This window comes from Panicum virgatum, chromosome 2K (assembly GCF_016808335.1).
Source record: "Panicum virgatum strain AP13 chromosome 2K, P.virgatum_v5, whole genome shotgun sequence".
NCBI lineage: Eukaryota > Viridiplantae > Streptophyta > Magnoliopsida > Poales > Poaceae > Panicum > Panicum virgatum.
The window spans coordinates 12567314-12589132 of NC_053137.1; the positions used below are offsets into that span (position 1 = coordinate 12567314).

Below are 21819 nucleotides of genomic sequence, written 5' to 3' on the forward strand. Positions count from 1 at the left end.
TGCAATGGACTATGCCTTGAATTGCCAGTTTTGTGCAAACAAGTTTGACCAGAGCCCTACACTGGTACTAGGCTGCAAAAGCATCCCCGCGGTTTGGAGCTTATAAGTCATACTCCAGGCCCTTCATGAGTTTTTAGAGAATACCCAATTCTCATAGACCATGACCAGTGGTCAAACTCATATAGGTGTGTTCCTTTCAGATGTTCTGTAGGACAACATCTTTGTTTCAAGAAAACAACTCATTTGTTTAAAAGAAACCACCTGGCACACATTAAGGTATAGACCAACCTGCCATACAGATTAGAAGAGAAATGCACCTTATACACGGAATGAGCCCTTTTCACAAAGGTTCTCTTTTCACAGTCAGACTTTAGTTTGACTCACCATCCTAATTCACGGGATCTCCGATCACATAGGACAGGTTTCCACTATAGAATGACTCACGTGGGTCTCAAGCCCAATTCCATAGATGCATTGTCTATCACATTTCGTGAAAAACCCTTTGTAAATTGATCTGCCAGATTTTTAGCCGTCTGAACATAGTCCAGGGCTATAACTCCGGAGTTTCTCAATTTTCTGACAGATTTCAACCGCCTTTTCACATGTCTAGATGACTTCATGTTATCCTTTGAACTATTCACCTTGACAATTACCGTTTGATTGTCACAGTTCATTAGGATTGCCGGTAACGATTTTTCAACTATCGGCAAGTCCATAAGGAGCTCACGAAGCCACTCAGCCTCAACAGTGGCGGTATCTAATGCTGTGAGTTCTGCTTCCATAGTTGACCTCGTTAAGATGGTCTGCTTGCAAGACTTCCAGGAAACAGCTCCACCACCAAGTGTAAACACATATCCACTTGTGGCCTTTATCTCATCAGCATCAGAAATCCAATTTGAATCACTATACCCTTCTAATACTCTTGGGTACCCGGTGTAGTGAATTCCATAGTTCATTGTCCCCTTCAGATAGCGCATTACTCTTTCAAGAGCCTTCCAATAATCATCTCCCGGGTTTGAAACAAACCGGCTCAGTTTGCTTACAGCAAACGAGATGTCAGGTCTTGTAGCGCTCGCTAAATACATTAATGAACCAATGATCTGAGAATATCTCAGCTGATCTCGCATTATCCTTTTGTTCTTTCTAAGAATTAAACTGGCATCATATGGTGTTGAGACAGGTTTATAGTCGCTATAACTAAAGCGACTTAACACCTTCTCCACATAGTGAGACTGTGTAAGAATCACCCCACCATTGATCTCTTTTACCAGTTTTATATTAAGGATAACATCAGCTTCTCCCAGATCCTTCATCTCAAAATTTTGAGATAAAAACTCTTTGACTTCCTTAATCACATTAAGGCTAGTGCCAAAGATCAGTATGTCATCCACATACAAGCACAAAATCACTCCTTCAGCCCCACCATAGCGATAGTACACACATCTGTCAGCTTCATTCACAACAAAGCCGGCAGAGGTCAAAGTTCTATCAAACTTTTCATGCCACTGCTTAGGCGCTTGCTTGAGACCATATAAAGATTTTAACAACTTACAAACCATTCCTTCTTGACCCTTTGATACAAACCCATCCGGCTGATCCATATAGATCTCCTCTTCTAACTCTCCATTGAGGAAAGCCGTCTTAACGTCCATCTGATGAACGAGAAGACCATAAGAGGCTGCCAGGGAAAGTAACACTCGAATTGTGGTCAATCGGGCAACTGGTGAATAAGTGTCAAAGAAATCTTCTCCTTCTTTTTGGGTATAACCCTTGGCCACAAGCCTAGCCTTGTACTTTTCAATAGTACCATCTGGCCTAAGCTTTTTCTTGAACACCCACTTGCATCCAACCGTTTTACATCCATAAGGACGTTCAACGACCTCCCAGGTTCCATTAGACATAATAGAATCCATCTCACTCCTTACTGCTTCCTTCCAATAGTCAGCATCAGGAGATGAATATGCCTCTTCAATGGTTCTGGGTGTATCATCTATGAGGTATACAATGAAATCATCACCAAAAGACTTTACAGTCCTTTGTCTCTTGCTCTTTCTCGGAGCATCATTGTTATCCTCCTCAGGATTTTCTACAAGTGTATGTTCATTGTGTTCTATCGGCTCAGCAGAGCCATCATCCTCGATGAACTCTTGCCTAGATGAACTTGTTTCATCTCTCATGGGAAAAATGTTTTCAAAAAATGTAGCATCTCTGGACTCCATTATAGTATCAACATGTATGTCAGGTACTCCAGATTTCACTATTAAAAATCTATATCCAACGCTGTGAATAGCATAACCTAGAAAGATACAATCCACAGTTTTAGGTCCAAGCTTACGTTTCTTGGTTATTGGCACACTCACTTTTGCCAAACAACCCCATGTACGTAAGTATGACAGTGTTGGCCTTTTCTTCTCCCATTCCTCGAATGGAGTTATCTCTTTATTCTTTGTAGGAACACGGTTTAGGACATGACATGCAGTCAATATAGCATCACCCCACCATTCCTTGGAAAGTCCCGCTGTATCTAACATGGCGTTAACCAAATCCGTTAGAGTGCGGTTCTTTCTTTCGGCAACCCCATTTGACTGAGGTGAATAGGGAGGCGTCCTCTCATGAATAATACCATGTTTCTCGCAGAATAAAGTAAATAAATTTGAGAAATACTCGCCACCACGATCTGACCTAACTCTTTTGATCTTTCTCTCAAGTTGGTTTTCTACTTCAGCTTTATAGATTTTAAAGTAGTGTAAAGCTTCATCTTTTGACTTCAACAAATAGATGTAACAAAATCTAGTACTATCATCAATCAAAGTCATGAAATATTTTTTACCACCTTTTGTCAACACTCCATTCATTTCGCACAAATCGGAATGAATTAATTCTAAGGGTGCCAAGCTCCTTGCCTCCGCGGTCTTATGAGGCTTACGAGTTTGTTTTGATTCAACACATACATGACACTTAGAATTTTTGACAAAAGTGAACTTTGGAATTAAGCTCAAATTAGCTAAGCGCATCATACAACCAAAATTAACGTGACAAAGCCTCGAATGCCAAACATTTGTTTCATCAACGTTAATAACATTGTATGCAATTTTATTACAAACATCTGACAAAGAAAGACGGAACAAGCCTCCGCTTTCATAACCTTTTCCAACAAAAATACCAAACTTAGACAAGATACATTTATTGGACTCAAAGACTAATTTGAAACCATCTCTACACAGTAGAGAGCCGCTGACTAAATTCTTCTTGATGGTGGGGACATGCTGCACGTTCTTCATCTGCACGGTCTTCCCCGAAGTAAACTTCAGATTTACCGTACCAACACCAAGAACACGCGCATGTGATCCGTTCCCCATCAGCAAGGAGGAAGTCCCGCCGATCTGGTAAGAAGAGAACAAAGAAGCATCAGCACAAATATGAATATTAGCACCAGTGTCAACCCACCACTCGGGTGAACCAAAGACTGAAAGAACAGTAGGTAATAAATTACCGTACCCCGAAGTTCCTCCAGGCTCGCTAATAACCATGTTGGCGGAGTCGTTGCCTTTGCGGTTCGGACACTTTGCAGCAAAGTGATCCGTACTAGCGCACACATAGCAAGCTCCCGTCTTCTTCTTCTTCTTCTTTAAAGTGGTTGTCTTCTTAGTCTTTGGTTGGTTCTGCGGTGGCTTTTTCTTGTTCTTGTGGGAGTTGTTCTTCTGAACAAGATTGGCACTTGAAGCACCAACAACTCCTTTCCCACGTATGTCCTTTGCTCTCGCCTTCTCCTCAACATCAAGAGTCCCTATGAGTCCATCTATTGTGAACTCCTGTCTCTTGTGTTTTAGAGAAGTAGCAAAGTCCCTCCAAGAAGGTGGCAGCTTAGAGATTATACCTCCGGCCACAAATTTATTGGGTAACACACATGGGGACTCTTTGCTGCAATTTTTGAGATCTTTTGCCAGAGTATGTATTTCATGAGCCTGTTCCACTACAGAACGGTCTTCGACCATCATGTACTCAAGGAACTGCTCCATGATATACAACTCACTCCCGGCGTCAGATACTCCATATTGAGCCTCAAGAGCATCCCACAATGCTTTGCCAGTTGGCAGCCGGATATAAGAATCCACCAGGTTATCACCGAGAACACTAATGATCAAACCTCGAAAGAGGATATCAGCCTCATCGAACGCACTCCCTTCCTCTGGAGAGAATTGTTCAGGCTTACCCTCTTTCACATGGATCACTCTCGATAGTGTTAACCACAGTATAAGCCGCTCTTGCCAACGTTTGTAATTTGAACCATCAAAAGGTGGTGGTTTGATTGATGCAGCAAAGCTAGATACCGAAAGCCTATTAACACAATCAGGTTTTTGGATTGTTAGAAATTTAGGCAATTTCGGGCACAATTTAATTCCAAAATTAAATGTATAAACTAGCAATATTTCTATGACTTTAAGGAGTAAAATAAAACATGTGAACATGTTTATACTTATCACACATATAAGCATAAACAATATAAATAACCAAAGTTTCAGGGAGTACCCTGAAGCGGGGCCGTTGCCGGAGGCATTGGCTGCGCTGTTACCAACTGGAGTAGACATCTACTCGGTTGGCCTCAGTCGAAGTAGTCGAACTAAATCGGTGCAGGAAGAAGTTCGCAGTGCAGTCCCGCGAACGGTCACCAAGATGTAGTCGACGTAGTCGTTCGGCCACCAAAATGTAGTCGACGTAGTCGTTCGGCTCGTCCACCAGGAAGTAGTCGTTCAATCGGGCAAAGCCTTAGTATTTTTGAGCAGTCACGCTAAAACGTTACCCAAAAACCTGATTGCCCGCCTATCCCGTGCAGGATCTCAAGGCGAGCAAGGTTTCGGAGGCCTGCTCACGCTAATTCTGTGCGCGCAGAAATTAGCGTTGGGGAACTCAGTTGTTGCAACTGGAGAGGCAGAAGAGAGGAGCCGAGTTGCCTCAGTGCTCTGGTGCAGAATGGATGAGGGGAATGGCACTTCTTATATAGTGACTCAGGTGCTCAGGATCGTTGAACCTGGACACCATCAGAGTCATTTAGGTGATGCGGTTATGGCCATTAATTACAGATTTAATTACACGTTTAATCGCACGCTTAATTGCTGTCAACGGCAAAATAGCCATCACATCACACCGCACCGCGCCGCGCCGCGCCGCGCCGCGCCGCACGTCCGGCCGCGCACGCGCACGCGCACGCGCACGCGCACGCGCACGCGCACCGCCCGTCCGGCCGGCCGCGCCTCGCCTCGCCTCGCCACGGCCCGGCCCGGCCCGGCCCGGCCCGGCCCGGCCCGGCGAGGCGAGCGAGCGCGCGCGCGTGTGGTTCACCGTTCTCCTCTTACCGGCTTCACAAGTGGTGTACACGAAGTCCACCTTTTAAGTCGGTTGAGATCCTCCTCAATTCCCGGTACGGAATTAAGCATTGATTCCCTAGCATTAATAGTGGGCTTTAAATTCTTTTAATGCTTTAGAATAAATGGGCCAAGCCCATTACTCCAACAATCCCCACCAAGAAATTCAAGCCACACTAGAAATATCCTCATTCCCTCATTGATATACCAGTATTCGACAGAGACTGTTAAGTTGAACTTCCATCTAGGACAAAGGCTACACTTATTCACAACTGTGCAATGGACTATGCCTTGAATTGCCAGTTTTGTGCAAACAAGTTTGACCAGAGCCCTACACTGGTACTAGGCTGCAAAAGCATCCCCGCGGTTTGGAGCTTATAAGTCATACTCCAGGCCCTTCATGAGTTTCTAGAGAATACCCAATTCTCATAGACCATGACCAGTGGTCAAACTCATATAGGTATAGAATGACTCACGTGGGTCTCAAGCCTTTTCACATCGCGCCGCGCCGCACCTGCACGTCCGGCCGCGCACGCGCACCGTCCGGCCGGCCTCGCCACGGCCACGGCCACGGCCCGGTCCGGCGAGGCGAGCGAGCGCGCGCGCGTGTGGTTCACCATCCTCCTCTTACCGGCTTCACAAGTGGTGTACACGAAGTCCACCTTTTAAGTCGGTTGAGATCCTCCTCAATTTCCGGTACGGAATTAAGTATTGATTCCCTAACATTAATAGTGGACTTTAAATTCTTTTAATGCTTTAAAATAAATGGGCCAAGCCCATTACTCCAACAGACGCCACACCCAAAGTGACGGCTGCTACCTCGTTGTTGAGATTGGGACAGCACCATGGCCTCCAATGACATGCCTCCGTAGGTACTCACCTCCCAAGGAGCCACATGCAGGGCACACAAGAATCCGAGGAAAGCTAGGCCCCTCCCATGGGGATCACCGGCCGGCCGGGGAATTGATTGGAGCTGGCTGCGTGGGCAGCAGCTGCATCGCGGGGGATGCGGTTTTCTTGTAGCAACACAACACAGCAGGTCAGAGCTGAAACGAAGGGAGCTATGAGGCTGGTGGACACGTGAACGCCGCTGTCTGCGCACCGACATGGCCGCTGCAGGGAGGGGCCGGCCGCCAGGGAAGATTCGGCGTCGCGGCCTCTGCTATGTCTCCGCTGGAGGGGAAAGGAGCCCGTGGGAGGGAGAAGATAAAGGTAGGACGGGCAGAATTGTCATTTGCTGTTGCTGTGCAGATAAATTTTGCAAGTTAGTTTGGGCTGCAGGCCACCCGTGGTTGATTTGGATTGATTGGATGGATAATATGTATATGAGGTTGGATTAGACAGGATTTGATGGTGGGAACTATCTAGTAGGATTGGATTGGATGATAGGGTCACATTAATTGGATATTAGTTGGATATTGCTAGTTGAATTTTGGATGACGATCCAATCCCCGGAGTAGATGTGAGTTTTGACTGTGCTTTTTGACTGTGCTTTTTTTTATACTTAATCTTAATAAACATTGGCCGTGTTTGGTTACTGAGTAAAATTTTCGCGCACGTTTTTCGAGAAGAGAATCTCGTATGCATGGAGTACTAAATGAAGTCTATTTGCAAAACCTTTTCAGGGATGGGTGTAACTTTTCGAGACGAATCTAATGGCGGTAATTAATTGATGATTTGTTACCGTGATGCTACAGTAACCATCCTCTAATCGCGCGGTCAAAGGCCTCATTAGATTCGTCTCGCGATTTACACAGGGGGTTGTGGAGGTGGTTTTGTAATTAGACTTCGTTTGCTGCTCTAAAATTTTGGTCAAAAATGCTACAGTAAATACATGCATTTTAACCAAACACGGCCAATTAACAAGATTATACTTTCATGAAAGCTTTTGAAAGTTCACTACGGGAAAACGAGCCAAAGGTCCAGGCCAAAAGTACCAGCTTATATTGTAACCGGTACTAATACTAGGCATTGGTACCGGTTGCAACAACAGCCGGTACTCTTGGCCTGCGCCAAGCGCCGGAAAATTGCGTCGTGTCAGAAACCAGTACCAATTGAATATCAAAGACACCGGTTAAAATCATGAGCCGGTTCCGATTGGCCCATGCATTAATGGCACCGGGTAATGGCACGACCCGGTGCCTTTGGAGCAGACATCGGCACCAGGTCATACCACAACCCGGGGCCAATGAAGGTGACAAGCCTTATGTACGGGTTCAAACAACCACCCGGTACCAATCAACTCGCGATATTTTAAAGGAAATGCTACCGCTCACGAGTGTTTTGTCAGTCTGTGTCACTCGAATTTATGTCTGTTCGATTTGTTTATGGCTTTCGATCTGATTAATCCCCCGACGCCTTGTGTTTTTGTTTTCTTCTGCTGCTTACATGTGGGCCCGCCTTGTTGCAGTCACATTTGTATTTCGGGAGCCGCACCCTTTACCTTTCCCATCCCGCAGATTCATTTCAACGCGTCCTCCATTTTTTATCTCGGGCGGAGCTCTCTAGGTGCGGCGATTCGTAGGATCTCGATCCGATCTCTTCTCGTCGCTTCTATTTGACCAGTTTATTTCGTTCGATTCGTTTGTCAGTTTATTTGTTCAGTTTGATTCAGCCGTTTTCACCTTTGTCTCCATCGTTCTCGGATCTGAGGAGGACTTGTTCTCCAAATTTCTCGCCTCTGAGATCTATGGATTTAGGTCAATTTTTTCATTGATTTGAGGCCAGATTTGTGCCTCCTTGAATTGATTTTGGGCATATGCGCCGCCACCCCCTTCTTCTCCATGGTGTTTTGTCTCTGCTGCCACAGTCTTCCCCCCTCCATCCCTCTGTCCCCCTTTCTATTTGCCTCTCTCAAAGCTTTTTTTGCCGCAGCACACACTGCTTGCTAGCTGCCTCCCTCTCTCTCACTCACTCACTCTCTCTCTCAGGTACTGGCAGTGGTACTGGCAAGGAGAAGGCGCGGATCAGCGGCGCCGGGAGGTCATCGTCATCGTCAGGGAGGAAGAAGGTGAGCAGGCCGCGGTTCGCGTTCCAGACGCGAAGCGCCAACGACATCCTGGACGACGGCTACCGGTGGAGGAAGTACAGCGCCCACCCCAGGTTCATCGTTCGGTTTCTCGATCCATCTCTTAATTACTACTTAGTTTCGCATCACTCGTTTTCATCCGAAGTGCGGGGTCTAATGGGGTCGCAGTACTTGCTTGCTCTCCTCTCTCTCGTGCAACACTAATTGATTTGTGGCTGCAAGGGGCACCGGCCGCTGCCGTGAAGCGCGGGGACTGCTGGGCGCGCGGGTAGCTGCCCGCTTGCCGCCGCTGGTGGAGTGCGCGGGCCGCCGACGGCCGCCGCGGGAGCCGTGGAGCGCGTGGGCCGCCGCCGAGGAGCACGGGAGCCAGCCGTCGGAGCCGGCCGTGGTGATTTTTTTCTTTTTTTCTTAGTTTTCAGATGCATGTGGGATTGTATATCTTGTATCTATCTTGTGATTGATTCTTTGAATGATTTGTGGGATCTATGGATTTTGCATCAATCGATTCATACACTTTCGTTGATTCTTCGAATGATTTAGCATTACTGGTGAGCGATGCGAAGGGAACGAGAGGGGATGGGAGGGAACGGGCTTATTTTTTTTTTTTGCCGAAAATGCTTTGGTACCGGTTGGTCTTTCCAACCGGTACCAATGGATGCCTAAGGCACCGGGTGAAAAACCTGGTGTCCTAGACTGAGGCCAATGGTCTCGGTTTGGAGGTACCGGTTGTAAAACCGGTGCCTAAACTCCTCTTCAACCGGTTCTGAAGGCTCGTTTTCTAGTAGTGGGTATAACTGATCGAAGTTTCCAGCCATATAATTTTTTTCATAGTGCCGATCTTAGTGGTCAAAATTTCAACTGATTCTTGACAGTTCATAGGATTCCAAAGAAGAAAGGATGGAACAAGAAATATTCATGTAAACAAACTATATCACTGCACGTCTAAAAATGGCAACGGAAAAAATGGAGCTATACATCATTTAGTAAACTAGGTTTAGAGTTTGGAAAGAAAATCTCACACTTCAGAGAAAAAATGGCAGGTTGTGTTGAAAAGATAATGTGCATTTGTCAAAATAAGAGACTTCCCCATGTAGATTGGCTCCTTGTAGGAGACTTTAATCTGATGAGAAGCACAGCCAACAGGAACAAGCCTGGAGGTGATATAAATCAAATGCTTTTGTTCAACGAAGCTATCAGTGCATTAGGCATTGTGGAGCTGCCTCTTCTAGGTCAACAATTTACATGGACAAATAAACAACTTGAACCACTTCTAGAACGATTAGACTGGTTTTTCACATCAAGCAGTTGGACTCTCACTTATCCTAACACAACAGTTTCAACTATGCTTATGGAAACTTCTGATCATGTTCCATGTGTGGTCAACATTGCCACCAACATACCCAAAGGGAAAATTTTTCATTTCGAGAATTACTGGATGGAACATGAAGTATTCATGGATGTAGTACGACATGGTTGGAGTATCCCCACCCAGCAGTTTGATATAGCAAAAGTTATCTCTGCCAAATTTAAAAATTTGAGAAGGGTACTTAAAGCATGGCAGGTACAACTCTCCAGCTTAAAAGGCAATATTGAAAATGTCAAATTAGTTCTCTGGCTCATTCAGCTTGTGGAGTTTCACAGGGATCTTACAATTGAGGAATGAAATTTCAATCATATCTTAGAGGACAAGCTGCTTAGTCTTCTTAGGCAGCAAAGAATTTATTGGAAACAAAGAGGCACTATCAAGTGGGTCAAATTTAGGGATGAAGGTACTAAATTCTTTCATGCAAATGCCACATTAAGGAGTAGAAGGAATCTTATCACTACTCTTCATGACAATGCTGGAATTCCAAAATCTAGTCATTCAGAAAAAGCAAACATTCTTTGGGAAGCATTTAAAGATCATCTCTGTACAACTGAATTTCAGGGTATGCATTTGAATTTAGATGATCTGTTGACTGCTTCAGACCTTCTGGGCTTCTTGGAAGAGCCTTTTTCACATGAGGAAATTGACTTAGTTGTTCAAAATCTGCCAACTGACAAGTCCCCTGGTCCAGATGGCTTTAACACTGATTTTATTAAGAAAGCTTGGCCTATCATTAAGGAAGATTTCTATGCTCTTTGTTCAGCATTTTATAATGGGGATATCTGTCTACAGAGCATCAATGGTTCTTATATAACTCTCATTCCAAAAGTGGACAATGCTTCCACAGCATCTAATTTCAGGCCAATCTCTTTGCTCAACACTTCAATGAAGCTAATTACCGAGTTACTAGCAAATCGGTTGTAGTCAATCATTCAGAGTATTATTCACAAAAATCAATATGGCTTCATTCAATCCAGAACCATACAAGATTGTGTTGCCTGGGCTTTTGAATATTTACATCTTTGTCATCACTCCAAGAAAGAGATACTTATTCTCAAACTTGACTTTGAAAAGGCTTTTGATAAAGTGGAACATTCTGCTATTATCCAAGTTATGCAACACATGGGTTTTGGCGAAAAATGGTTGCATTGGATAAATGCCATATTTTCATCCGGGACTTCAGCAGTTCTTCTCAACAGTGTGCCTGGTAAAACATTTCATTGCAAAAGAGGGGTAAGGCAAGGAGACCCACTCTCACCTCTCCTTTTTGTATTAGCTGCAGATCTTCTGCAATCTGCACTGAATGCTGCAAGGAACAATGGTTTGCTCTCTCTTCCAATACCTCTTAATCACTCTCAGGATTTTCCAATCTTGCAATATGCTGATGACACTCTGATAATTATGGAAGCTAAGCTTGATCAACTGACAGCCCTCAAAGATATTCTAAGGCTCTTCTCACTCTCCACTGGTCTCAAGGTTAACTTTTCTAAGTCTATGCTGGTACCCATAAATTTGGATTTAGAAAATGCTTTGTTTCTTGCCCAGTCAGTTGGATGTGCTTTGGGGTCATTGCCTTTCACATATTTGGGGCTTCCTTTATGTCTGAGCAAACCAAAGGTGGTTGACTTTTGGCCTTTGATTTCAAAATGTGAAAGAAGATTAGCCAGCACCTCAATCTTTCTACCCCAAGCAGGAAAATTACAGCTCACAAATGCAGTCTTTTCGACTTTACCAACTTTTTATATATGTACTTTCAAGTTGCATAAAACAGTCATCCAACAAATTGATAAATTCAGAAAGCATTGTCTGTGGAGAGGGGCTAATTTAAATGCTAGAACACCTCCAAAGGCTGCCTGGCATATGGTGTGCCTTCCAAAAGCTCAAGGTGGCCTAGGGGTCATCAACCTGACAACTCAAAATGAGGCTCTTCTTCTCAAAAACCTCCACAAATTCTTCAACGGGTTGGATATTCCCTGGGTGCATCTCATTTGGGAAAAGCACTACCAAAATGACAAACTTCCAAGCACAATAAAAAAGGGATCTTTCTGGTGGAAGGATAATCTGAAACTGCTAGACAAATTCAAGGGCCTTGCTTCAGTCAATTTATCTGATGGAAGAACCTGTCTACTTTGGTGGGATTTATGGGACAATCAAGTCTGTGCACAAATTTTTCCTGAGCTCTTTTTTTTTCCAAGATCAAGAATGTCACAATTCAGAAAGTGATGTCCCCAATGTCCATTGACCAACTCTTTCACCTGCCACTGTCTTCAGAAGCTTATGCGCAACTGTTGCTTTTAAATGACAAATTGGATTCACTTCAGCTCTCCAATAGTCATGACATCTGGAATTACATTTGGGGATCTCCCTACTATTCAAGCTCTAAAGCATACAAGCAACTTACAGGTCAAGCCTCTGTCCATGCTTCCTACAAATGGCTCTGGAAAAATTGCTGTCAACACAAACATAAAGTCTTTTTTTGGCTACTTCTAAAAGATCGGTTGAGTACAAGAGATTTATTGGAAAGGAAAGGGATGATTCTCCAATCCCATGAGTGTGTCCTCTGCAACCAACACTCAAGGGAAACTCTTGAGCATCTGTTTTTGACCTGTCCTTTCGCCACGCAGTTCTGGGCATCCTTAGGCCTCCTGGTGCTGGTATTCCAAGAACACGTTCAAGTGGTCTCTTCTTTCAGACGACAACTCAACATCCCTTTTTTCATGGAGATCATAATCTTGGGATGCTGGGGCGTTTGGATGTCACGCAATGACTTCATCTTTCGACAACTTACCCCTTCTGTGCAAGGTGGTCAAGGAATTCTCAAGAAAGAGTTGGCTCTAGCTACGCATAGAGCAAAGAACTCAATCAAAGAACAGTTCCAAGCATGGATAAACAACCATTTGTAATTTCTCTAATTTTCTTTGTTTCTTTTTTTGTCTCGTAACTCAGGATGTAAAAACTGTGTGTATTTTCTATTTTAATATATATAACCAGTAGGGGAACTCCACCTTCTGTTTCATCAAAAAAAAACAAATGTTCCACTGCCTACAAGTTTGTAATCATGGCTTAAGAGACAATGAAAGTGCCCAAAGCGACACATATTCTGGGAAGGAACCACGTTTATTCATGTGTTCATTGAAATGGGTACTACATCCATTGCATTGCATTCACTAGTTCATCAATCTTAAGTTTTTAACCACGCTGGATGGGTTTTTTCTTGCATCGGACAGCTTTAGAAATTACGTTGCCTCCCTATGTTATTACACAGAAATCACTACAAGTAGAGGAAATTGAATTTTGAAAAAAAAAACACACATAACATGACCTGTGAATTGTAAGGAATTTAACAAATTAAGAATCTAGAAAGAGCTTCATTACTGATGTTGAAAGAATATATTAATCTGCCCTGATTCAAATGTTTTCTTGTTCTAAAAATAGCCCATATATAGACACTCCTCGTGTACCTTTAATTTATTGATGCTGCTAGTAGTAGAAGTATTTGGCACTCCATGCTAGCAAGTGCTGCAAACGACGATCCAAGACAACTCCATGTCAGGGAACTGCTCCACTACAACATGCAGGTCTATCATAATTCAGTCCTAAGAATATTTAAAGGATTTGCAGTTGAGGCGTAGTACATTTAGATTCTTTTACTCTTCTCATTGATCAAACACAAAGTAATTGGGTCATTGAAATTCATCAAAGCTTTCTTCCAGCAGCGCCAAGAAAAGAGTGAAAGAATGAGAACAACATCATAACATAGTTACGAGAGAAGTATGTGAGGAATGTTGAGTACTCTATCCTGCTTGTGATGAGTGAATTGTCAACCGTGCGGTGTGATCATGCGCTTGGTCTTTGGATTGCAGGTACACGGGCGTCGAGTGTCGACGGGGAGCTGCCGTGGAGGTGCTGTGGCTGATGGACCGTGCGGTGGACGGCGGTGAAGGACAGCCGGGACCGGAGCTCGGACCGGGCGGCAGCTGTGGCGTCCACTCCTGGATCGAGGGCGCAAGCGGCGACGAAAGAATTGTTTCTTGGTTTGCGCCACAAAACCAAGGAGGCGGACGGCGGTTGAAGACGCCAAGTCGTGGAGGCACGGGCGTCGGTCTCGGGACTGACGGAGGTGACGGGCATCGGGCAGCGTCTAGGGCCGTCAGAAGGCCGAGGCGGGAATGGCGTCTAGGGCCACAGCGTGGAGGCGGGAATCTTCCCGCGCGTGAGGTTTTGGCGGTTTTCTCAAAACCGGCCACCTACCCGGGTTTCGCGGACCCTCCAAAACCGCAGACTGGATCTTCATCAAGACGGCGGCATCGCGGAGAAGACTTCGTTTCGAAGAAAGAACCTCGGCCGTCGGATGAGATCGTGTACAGGGGGTGCTGCAGGCCAACCGGTCTGACCGGTCCCTGGCACCAGTCTGACCGGTCTAACCAACTGGTCTGACCGGTCCAGCGTACCGGTCTGACCGGTCCCGCGGGTATAAATATCCCTTCTCTTGTGTTAGGTTAATTGCGGCTTTTGTATTTCGTCCGTGAATTGTTCTATCTCCCAGGCCGCCGCCCCTGTGTTTCTCTCCCCCCTGTTCTTCTCTTTAGAGTAGATTTAGTCCATGGATTGTTGAGATTTTGTGTTGGATTTGTTTGGGAAAGGAGGCCCTATCCTCCTCGTGCCCTCAGGGCTTTTGAATCTGATGAGTTCACTCTTGTGTGCGGAGTTCTCGTCCTCCCCCTCCTCTTTCGCGCTTTGGACTTGAACTCTCCTCTTTTGGTGTGTTTAGTGTTTGGAGGAGACAAGTTCATTGATTCGTGGTTTGCTGAACTCTTTGTGGCGATTCTGATGTCTCTAGCCAAGTGCTAAATACCCTGGAATCGCGAGTGCACCCGAATTGCTGTTCTTGAGTTCTTGAGAAAACCCCAATCCACTTTGATCTTTCCTTGATTTCCCACGATCCGTTAATCTTCTAGGAAAGATCTCTTGGGGATATGTTCACGGAATAGTTGTGAAGGTATCCTCCAAGTTTCGTTGGATTTGAAGGTCGTTTGCTCAAGATTCATCGTTTGGAGGTTGATTTTCGAGCTGTCTGGAAAGGACCGGTCTGACCGGTGTGTCGTACCGGTCTGACCGGTGGCTCCTACCGGTCTGACCGGTATCCTGAACCGGTCTGACCGGTCCCTGCAGTTCAGTTCTGCAAAATGCCTCTTTTTTGCTTCCGCGCAGCTTCCTAGGGCATTTTGTAAAGAGATAGCTAGTCCATAGCTATTCTCTCATATCCTAGGTTTGAGGGCTTGTGGTGATTTTCGGGATATAGGCCGACGGATCAATTTCAAAAGAAATTTTTGATCGGCTCCCATTCACCCCCCTCTGGTTGCCGGCTTCGGTCCCTCAATTCGTATCAGAGCTCGGTTGAGGTTTTCAGTACCTTAACCGGTTCGAAAACTACTCGGCGACCATGGCGAGTCTTGGTAAGATCCCAGTGTTTTCCGGCGAGGATTATGCCTACTGGAAGGTTCGCATGAGAGCCTTCCTGCAGAGCATGGGAGCCGATGTCTGGGAGATTACCACGAACCAGCTTTACGAGGTGCTTGCTGTTCGGACCACACCTCTTCAGGTGACACAGCACGAGGCTAACGCCAAGGCCGTTAATGCCTTGTTCGCTGGCGTTTCTCGTGCGAAGTTCTCACGCGTCCAGGGTTTTCAGGAAGCCCACAAGATTTGGACGTGCCTTGAGAACTACCACGAGGGTACACCTCAGGTGAAGGCCAGACTGTTCGAGACTCACCGGCGTGAGTACGAGAACTTCACACAGGAGCCGGGTGAGAGCATTGACCTGATGTTCAGTCGTTTTCAGTCGATTGTGAACAAGGTCAATGCAAACAGATCTGCTGGTGCCCATGAGTACACAGAGCACGAGAAGGCTCTCAAGTTGCTCTACGCACTTGACCGCTCTGTGTGGGATCTCAAGGTGAACACGACAATGAGTCTGCTGGCTATGAGACTCTGACCGTGAACGAGTTTTTCAACAAGCTCCAGGCCACGGAGGTGGATAACCAGACACGAGCCAAGCTCAATGGTGCCCCTCCTTCCAAGTGCGTCGCTCTTGTGACTGGCCCGGGTGGATCGAACTCTAACGCTAACTCTGCTATTGGCTTTTCTCTTGCCTCTTTGCCTTCTGTTTCAGATGAGCAGCTGGAGACGCTGGGCGACGATGACTTGTGCCTCCTCATCAGCAAGTTTCAGCGCGTCTACCACAACAGGTAGAGGAAGAAGAACCCCGGGTGCTACAACTACGGCGATCTGAACCACTTCATCGCCGATTGCCCCAAGAAGTCCGGCGGTGGCCAGAACAACTCCTTCGACTACTACCGCCAACGCGACCGCGACGAGGGAGGCTCCAACAAGGAGCGTCGGCACCACAAGCACCGCAGTCGTGACCGGGAAGGACGCTTCGACAAGGAGTCTCTCAAGAAGCGCTTCCAATACAAGGCCAAGAAGCGGGAGAAGGCCTTCCTGGCGCAGCTTAGCGACCTTGACAAGAGCTCCGACACCGACCGCTCTTCTTCACCGACCTCCGACGACGACGACAAGAAGAAGAAGAAGCGGGACAAGGAAGCCACCGGCTTCATCGGCCTTTGCTTGGCGGCCGGTCGGCGCAAGAGCTTCTGCACCATGGCGGGCGAAGCCGATGGTGCTCGTGCGTATTCGGGTGGACATGCTACACCGACGCACTCCGGCTATTCTCCTGGATCCGAGAGCGATTCAGAGGTAAACTCCACGATCGACCTACTTGATACAGAGGTTAGGGAGTTGTACGCCGCTCTTGACAACCAGAAGAGGCTGGTTAAGGAAGTAGCTAGAGAGCGTAGAAAGCATAGGGCTGAGCTGGCTTGTGCTAGGGAGAAATCTAGTGAGGATGAGTGCGCTGGCTGCATATCTCACATGAACGATCTTATTGCTCTCCGTGCCAAGCATGATGAGAACGTCGCGAACTTAGATGTTGCTAAGACTTCGCTTTCTGACGTGTCTCACGAGCTAGCCAAGGCCAAGCATGAGCTTGAACTTGTCAAGGACGCTCCCATTGTTAGTGATGTGCTTGAATGCGATGAGTGTCCTATCTTCAAGTCTGATCTAGCTTCTTTACAGTCCAAGTTTGCTACTGTTGTTTGTGAACTAGAGGAGCTTAGATCTAGGCCTGCTTTGCTTGGCGCGTGTAAGCTTTGTCCCACGCTTAGGTTGGAGCTAGAGGAGAAGAACGCTTTGATCAAGTCTTTTGGAAAGACTAAGGTCGTAGAGTCTAGCCCACCTATTGACTGCTCTATTTGCCCTGGTTTGATTGCTGATTTAGATAGTCTTGCGGTAGAGAAAGCCAACTTGGAGAATGAGAACACATATCTTAGGGCGATTCTGAGTTGGGTTTCTAGCAGTGAGCCGCAGTTGGGCATGATGATTAAGCAGTTCAAGCGTGGTGATGGGTTTGGGGTTGGTTACACATACACGAAGTCAGACTTTGATAGGTTGTATGGTAAGATTGGCAAGGCTGCTGGAAACACTGCCAGCACGAGCACACAGCCTTCGCTTGTTGACCCCGCGGATGGTGTGCTTAAAGAACCACCTAAAGCACCTCCGCAGAAGCAGGTTTGGGGTTCCAAAGCCCAATGCGCTGAGGAACCCCCTTGACACGCTCCCTGCTGCCACAGCCCAGGTTGCCCAGAAGAAGAGGGCTGCTCCTCCCCGTCCGCAGGCTAGGCCTCCACCTCCCAAGCGTGAGGTGAGGTACCACTGCGAGTTCTGTGACAGGGAAGGTCACCTGGAGGAGTTTTGCTTCAGGAGGAAGCGGGCTGTGAGGAGAGAGCAGGAGAGACGGAACACGGACATGTACTCTGCTCGGGTGCATGGTCCTTCTCGGCGTGGTGGTAGGCGAGATGCTAGGGCGCTCCGTGTAGGTGGAGGTCAGGGAGACGGTGGTGGTTACCGTGCTCCAGCGGGTGGTCGCTTTGCCGGTCGTGCTCCTGGTCGTTTTCAGTACGGCTATGGACCACGGGACCGAGGCTTTGGAGGAGGTTTTGAGGCTCCACACTTTCCTCGCGGTGGTGTTCGTCAGCCTCGCGGTAGACGGGACAAGGGATACGCTTTACCTGACTTTGCTTACCCTTCTGTAGAGCAAATGGCTCGTCACTGGTTTGCTTCTCACTTTGCTAACCCCAGTGTCGAGACGTTTGCTCCTCCTTTGTATCGATGGTGATGCAGGTTGGAGGCCTGGAGAACAAGTGCTCCATGGATCTTGGTCTTATGCAGGTTTGATCAAGACTTGATGGTTCTCCAAGGCTGATGGATAGCCTATGGTGGCTGTTGTATCCTATGTACATTTGAGTTTGTCTTTTGAGTTCTTTGTACATTTTCTGCGTGTGCCATGTTGTAGATTCTACATCTCTACTTGTTTTGCTTGCTAGGTCTGTGCTTGTGCTTTGGTGGACTAGCCACTCTGTATGCTAGTTTTTGTGATTTTCATTTTGTCATGACTCTTGCTAGCTCAGGGTGTGTGCTTTGTCCAGTCCCCTCATGCTTGTGTAGCTTTTGCTCCTTAGTTCTGGTTGCTAGCTCAAGTATCTTCTTCATATAGTCTTGCTGCCTTGGTTAATGCTGTTGAGTGCCTTTAGATTTTTCTAGGGATATCTTTTGTCTTGATATGTTCTAGAGTGTCTTTTGGTATACCCTTGCATGTGGCTTGACTAACACCTAACCATTTGCTTGAGTCTTGCTCTGGATCTTTGGTGTTTGCTATCTTCTTGTGTCCTAGCTTCTCTTGTGCTAGGTATCACTTGTTGAGGGGGAGCTCTACCTCAGGTGCCGATGATGATCCGGAGTTACTGCTTCGGCTGCAGGCTCCGGCCCCTTCTGCTTCGACTACCTCAGCTCAGGAGGACGATCCAGTACCACTACTTCCACTTCGATCGTTCACCTCTACACGAACCAGTTCGAGCAGAAGGTGGACCCGCTGAGGACGCAGGGGAGGTGACCTCGAGCTTGCTATGCTCTAGGTCCAGCGGGATCTTCATCGAGGTATGAGAGCGTTCGGCTCATACGTTTTCCTCTCAGGATGGACTGGTGGTTTTCTGATTGTTGCCTTTTCCATGGTACTCAGTTGGATTCATTGGTCTAGTCCTGTGTGTCTTTGAGCCGTTGTATTTTGCTGAATTCTTCAGTTGCTTAGCTTTTGGCTTTTCGGTGTCTTTCTCTTAAGTTTTAGCTAGGTTAGTTGCTTGTGCATATGCATTGTACATTTTGCATTTTGCATTATCTCACTTGCACTAGCATTCTTGTATACATTGCTATGATCCTCTAGTGCCTGCTAGTGTGAGTTGATAAACTTGATCATGTATAGCTTGCTCCATTGTGTATATGACATCATCTGAGTTAAGCTATTTTGATTTGAAAATCTGAAAACATGATCACCCTGTCTTGGCTACTAGCATGTTAGGGCGTGTTGATGTGCTTTGCTATCTTATTCATGCTAGTGTGCCTTTTTTCATTCAGCAATTCATACTTGAAATGATCTAAATCTGATAAAATTGCTTGAACTGTTCTTGAATTGGATTGAAAAGATCCAGGTGGGATTGCTTGTCGCACTGATCGAGCTTTCGGGACGGCTCACTTTGCACTTGTGAGAACCCGAGCAAGGCTGTGCATGACTGAAACGAGTGCTTTAAGCTTCTGATTGTCTTTTGGCATAGGCTTGGCCTCGTTGCTAAGTAAAGCATGACAAGCTTTCAACCCCTGGCATTAAGAATTGGTTGATATAAATTTGATTGAAAAATGAATGTTGGCAACTTGTTTTGGCTGCTTTGGCTCACCTGTATGAGTTTGATTAGCACTGCTTTCCATTTCCTACTTGTTAGTGCTAGATCATGGGTGATGCTTTTATTTCTCCTAAACTGAACTTGACTAGCTCTAGACTGATTTGATATACCCTGTTGAGCTAGATGCAGGTCCTGTTTATGGATGCACACATGCTTGTGACTAGATGTTGCTCATATCCTTGTATCCCTGAATGCTTTCACTTACACCTCCTGCATTGCATTCATTGCATAGCATCTGTTCAGGGGGAGTCTCTGCTTCAGGGGGAGCTTTAGGTCTTTTTAGGTTTGATGTGTGCATGTGCCAACAAGGGGGAGAATTTTGAGAGAAGTGATCGAACAAGGGGGAGACTTGTTTGATTTTTTGAAAAACTTATTGTGCACAGGGCTTTGTGAGTGCATCATTTTGGGAGAGTTGCACTTGTGAGAGGGAAAAATTTTGCTTGGGGAGTTTATGCTTTGGTTTTGGCTCCTGGTTTTCCTCGTTTTCCCTCTGCTTCTTGCATGACTGCGTCAAGCGTTACCTCTGTCTTTGAGGAGTCATGTTTTGGCTTTTGATCGATTGCGTCGAGCCGTTGCCCTTGTCTTAGGGGATCGATCTCTGCTTGAGTAAGTGACTATTCTTGATTTTCAGAGCTTTTCTGTCACTTGCTTGAGTTCTTCGTTTTCTTGCTTCTCTTTTTATCACTTCTCTGCTTTCAGGTGGTGTGTTGACAATGCACTCATCAAGGGGGAGATTGAGGAATGTTGAGTACTCTATCCTGCTTGTGATGAGTGAATTGTCAACCGTGCGGTGTGATCGTGCGCTTGGTCTTTGGATTGCAGGTACACGGGCGTCGAGTGTCGACGGGGAGCTGCCGTGGAGGTGCTGTGGCCGATGGACCGTGCGGTGGACGGCGGTGAAGGGCAGCCGGGACCGGAGCTCGGACCGGGCGGCAGCTGTGGCATCCACTCCTGGATCGAGGGCGCAAGCGGCGACGGAAGGCGGGTTTCTTGGTTTGCGCCACAAAACCAAGGAGGCGGACGGCGGTTGAAGACGCCAAGTCGTGGAGGCACGGGCGTCGGTCTCGTGACTGACGGAGGCGACGGGCGTCAACGGTGTCTAGGGCCTCGCTGCGGGCGAGGAGGTGACGGGCGTCGGGCGGCGTCTAGGGCCGTCAGAAGGCCGAGGCGGGAACGGCGTCTAGGGCCACGGCGTGGAGGCGGGAATCTTCCCGCGCGTGAGGTTTTGGCGGTTTTCTCAAAACCGGCCACCTACCCGGGTTTCGCGGACCCTCCAAAACCGCGGACTGGATCTTCATCAAGACGGCGGCATCGCGGAGAAGACTTCGTTCCGAAGAAAGAACCTCGGCCGTCGGACGAGATCGTGTACAGGGGGTGCTGCAGGCCAACCGGTCTGACCGGTCCCTGGCACCGGTCTGACCGGTCTAACCAACCGGTCTGACCGGTCCAGCGTACCAGTCTGACCGGTCCCGCGGGTATAAATACCCCTTCTCTTGTGTTAGGTTAATTGCGACTTTTGTATTTCGTCCGTGAATTGTTCTATCTCCCAGGCCGCCGCCCCTGTGTTCCTCTCCCCCTGTTCTTCTCTTTAGAGTAGATTTAGTCCATGGATTGTTGAGATCTTGTGTTGGATTTGTTTGGGAAAGGAGGCCCTATCCTCCTCGTGCTCTCAGGGCTTTTGAATCTGATGAGTTCACTCTTGTGTGCGGAGTTCTCGTCCTCCCACTCCTCTTTCGCGCTTTGGACTTGAACTCTCCTCTTTTGGTGTGTTTAGTATTTGGAGAAGACAAGTTCATTGATTCGTGGTTTGCTGGACTCTTTGTGGCGATTCTGATCTCTCTAGCCAAGTGCTAAATACCCTGGAATCGCGAGTGCACCCGAATTGCTGTTCTTGAGTTCTTGAGAAAACCCCAATCCACTTTGATCTTTTCCTGATTTCCCACGATCCGTTAATCTTCTGGGAAAGATCTCTTGGGGATATGTTCACGGAATAGTTGTGAAGGTATCCTCCAAGTTTCGTTGGATTTGAAGGTCGTTTGCTCAAGATTCATCGTTTGGAGGTTGATTTTCGAGCTGTCTGGAAAGGACCGGTCTGACCGATGTGTCGTACCGGTCTGACCGGTGGCTCCTACCGGTCTGACCGGTATCCTGAACCGGTCTGACCGGTCCCTGCAGTTCAGTTCTGCAAATTGCCTCTTTTTGCTTCCGCGCAGC

At 46.9% G+C, this 21819-nt stretch overlaps 1 protein-coding gene across 3 annotated transcripts; it reads left to right on the forward strand.

The window, feature by feature from the left end:
* Positions 1–7643: 7643 nt before the first annotated feature.
* Positions 7644–8914, forward strand: LOC120667146. 3 transcript variants are annotated; one of them, XM_039947196.1, is made up of 3 exons: positions 7644–7883; positions 8294–8465; positions 8614–8914. In XM_039947196.1, exons 1-3 carry the CDS (start codon positions 7691–7693, stop codon positions 8801–8803), a joined length of 555 nt encoding a protein of 184 aa, XP_039803130.1. In that variant the 5' UTR covers positions 7644–7690; the 3' UTR covers positions 8804–8914. The 3 variants fall into 3 exon arrangements, with proteins under 3 accessions (XP_039803130.1, XP_039803145.1, XP_039803137.1); XM_039947211.1 differs by having other exon boundaries at positions 7646–8062; XM_039947203.1 differs by having other exon boundaries at positions 7647–7871.
* Positions 8915–21819: the final 12905 nt, after the last annotated feature.

Coding starts and splice junctions, on each gene's coding strand:
- LOC120667146 (XM_039947196.1), top strand. CDS start 7,691: ATGGCTTTCGATCTGATTAATCCCCCGACGCCTTGTGTTTTTGTTTTC. Junction 7,884..8,293: donor CTCTCTAGGTGCGGCGATTC/GTAGGATCTCGA, acceptor TCTCTCTCTCAG/GTACTGGCAGTGGTACTGGC. Junction 8,466..8,613: donor AAGTACAGCGCCCACCCCAG/GTTCATCGTTCG, acceptor TGTGGCTGCAAG/GGGCACCGGCCGCTGCCGTG.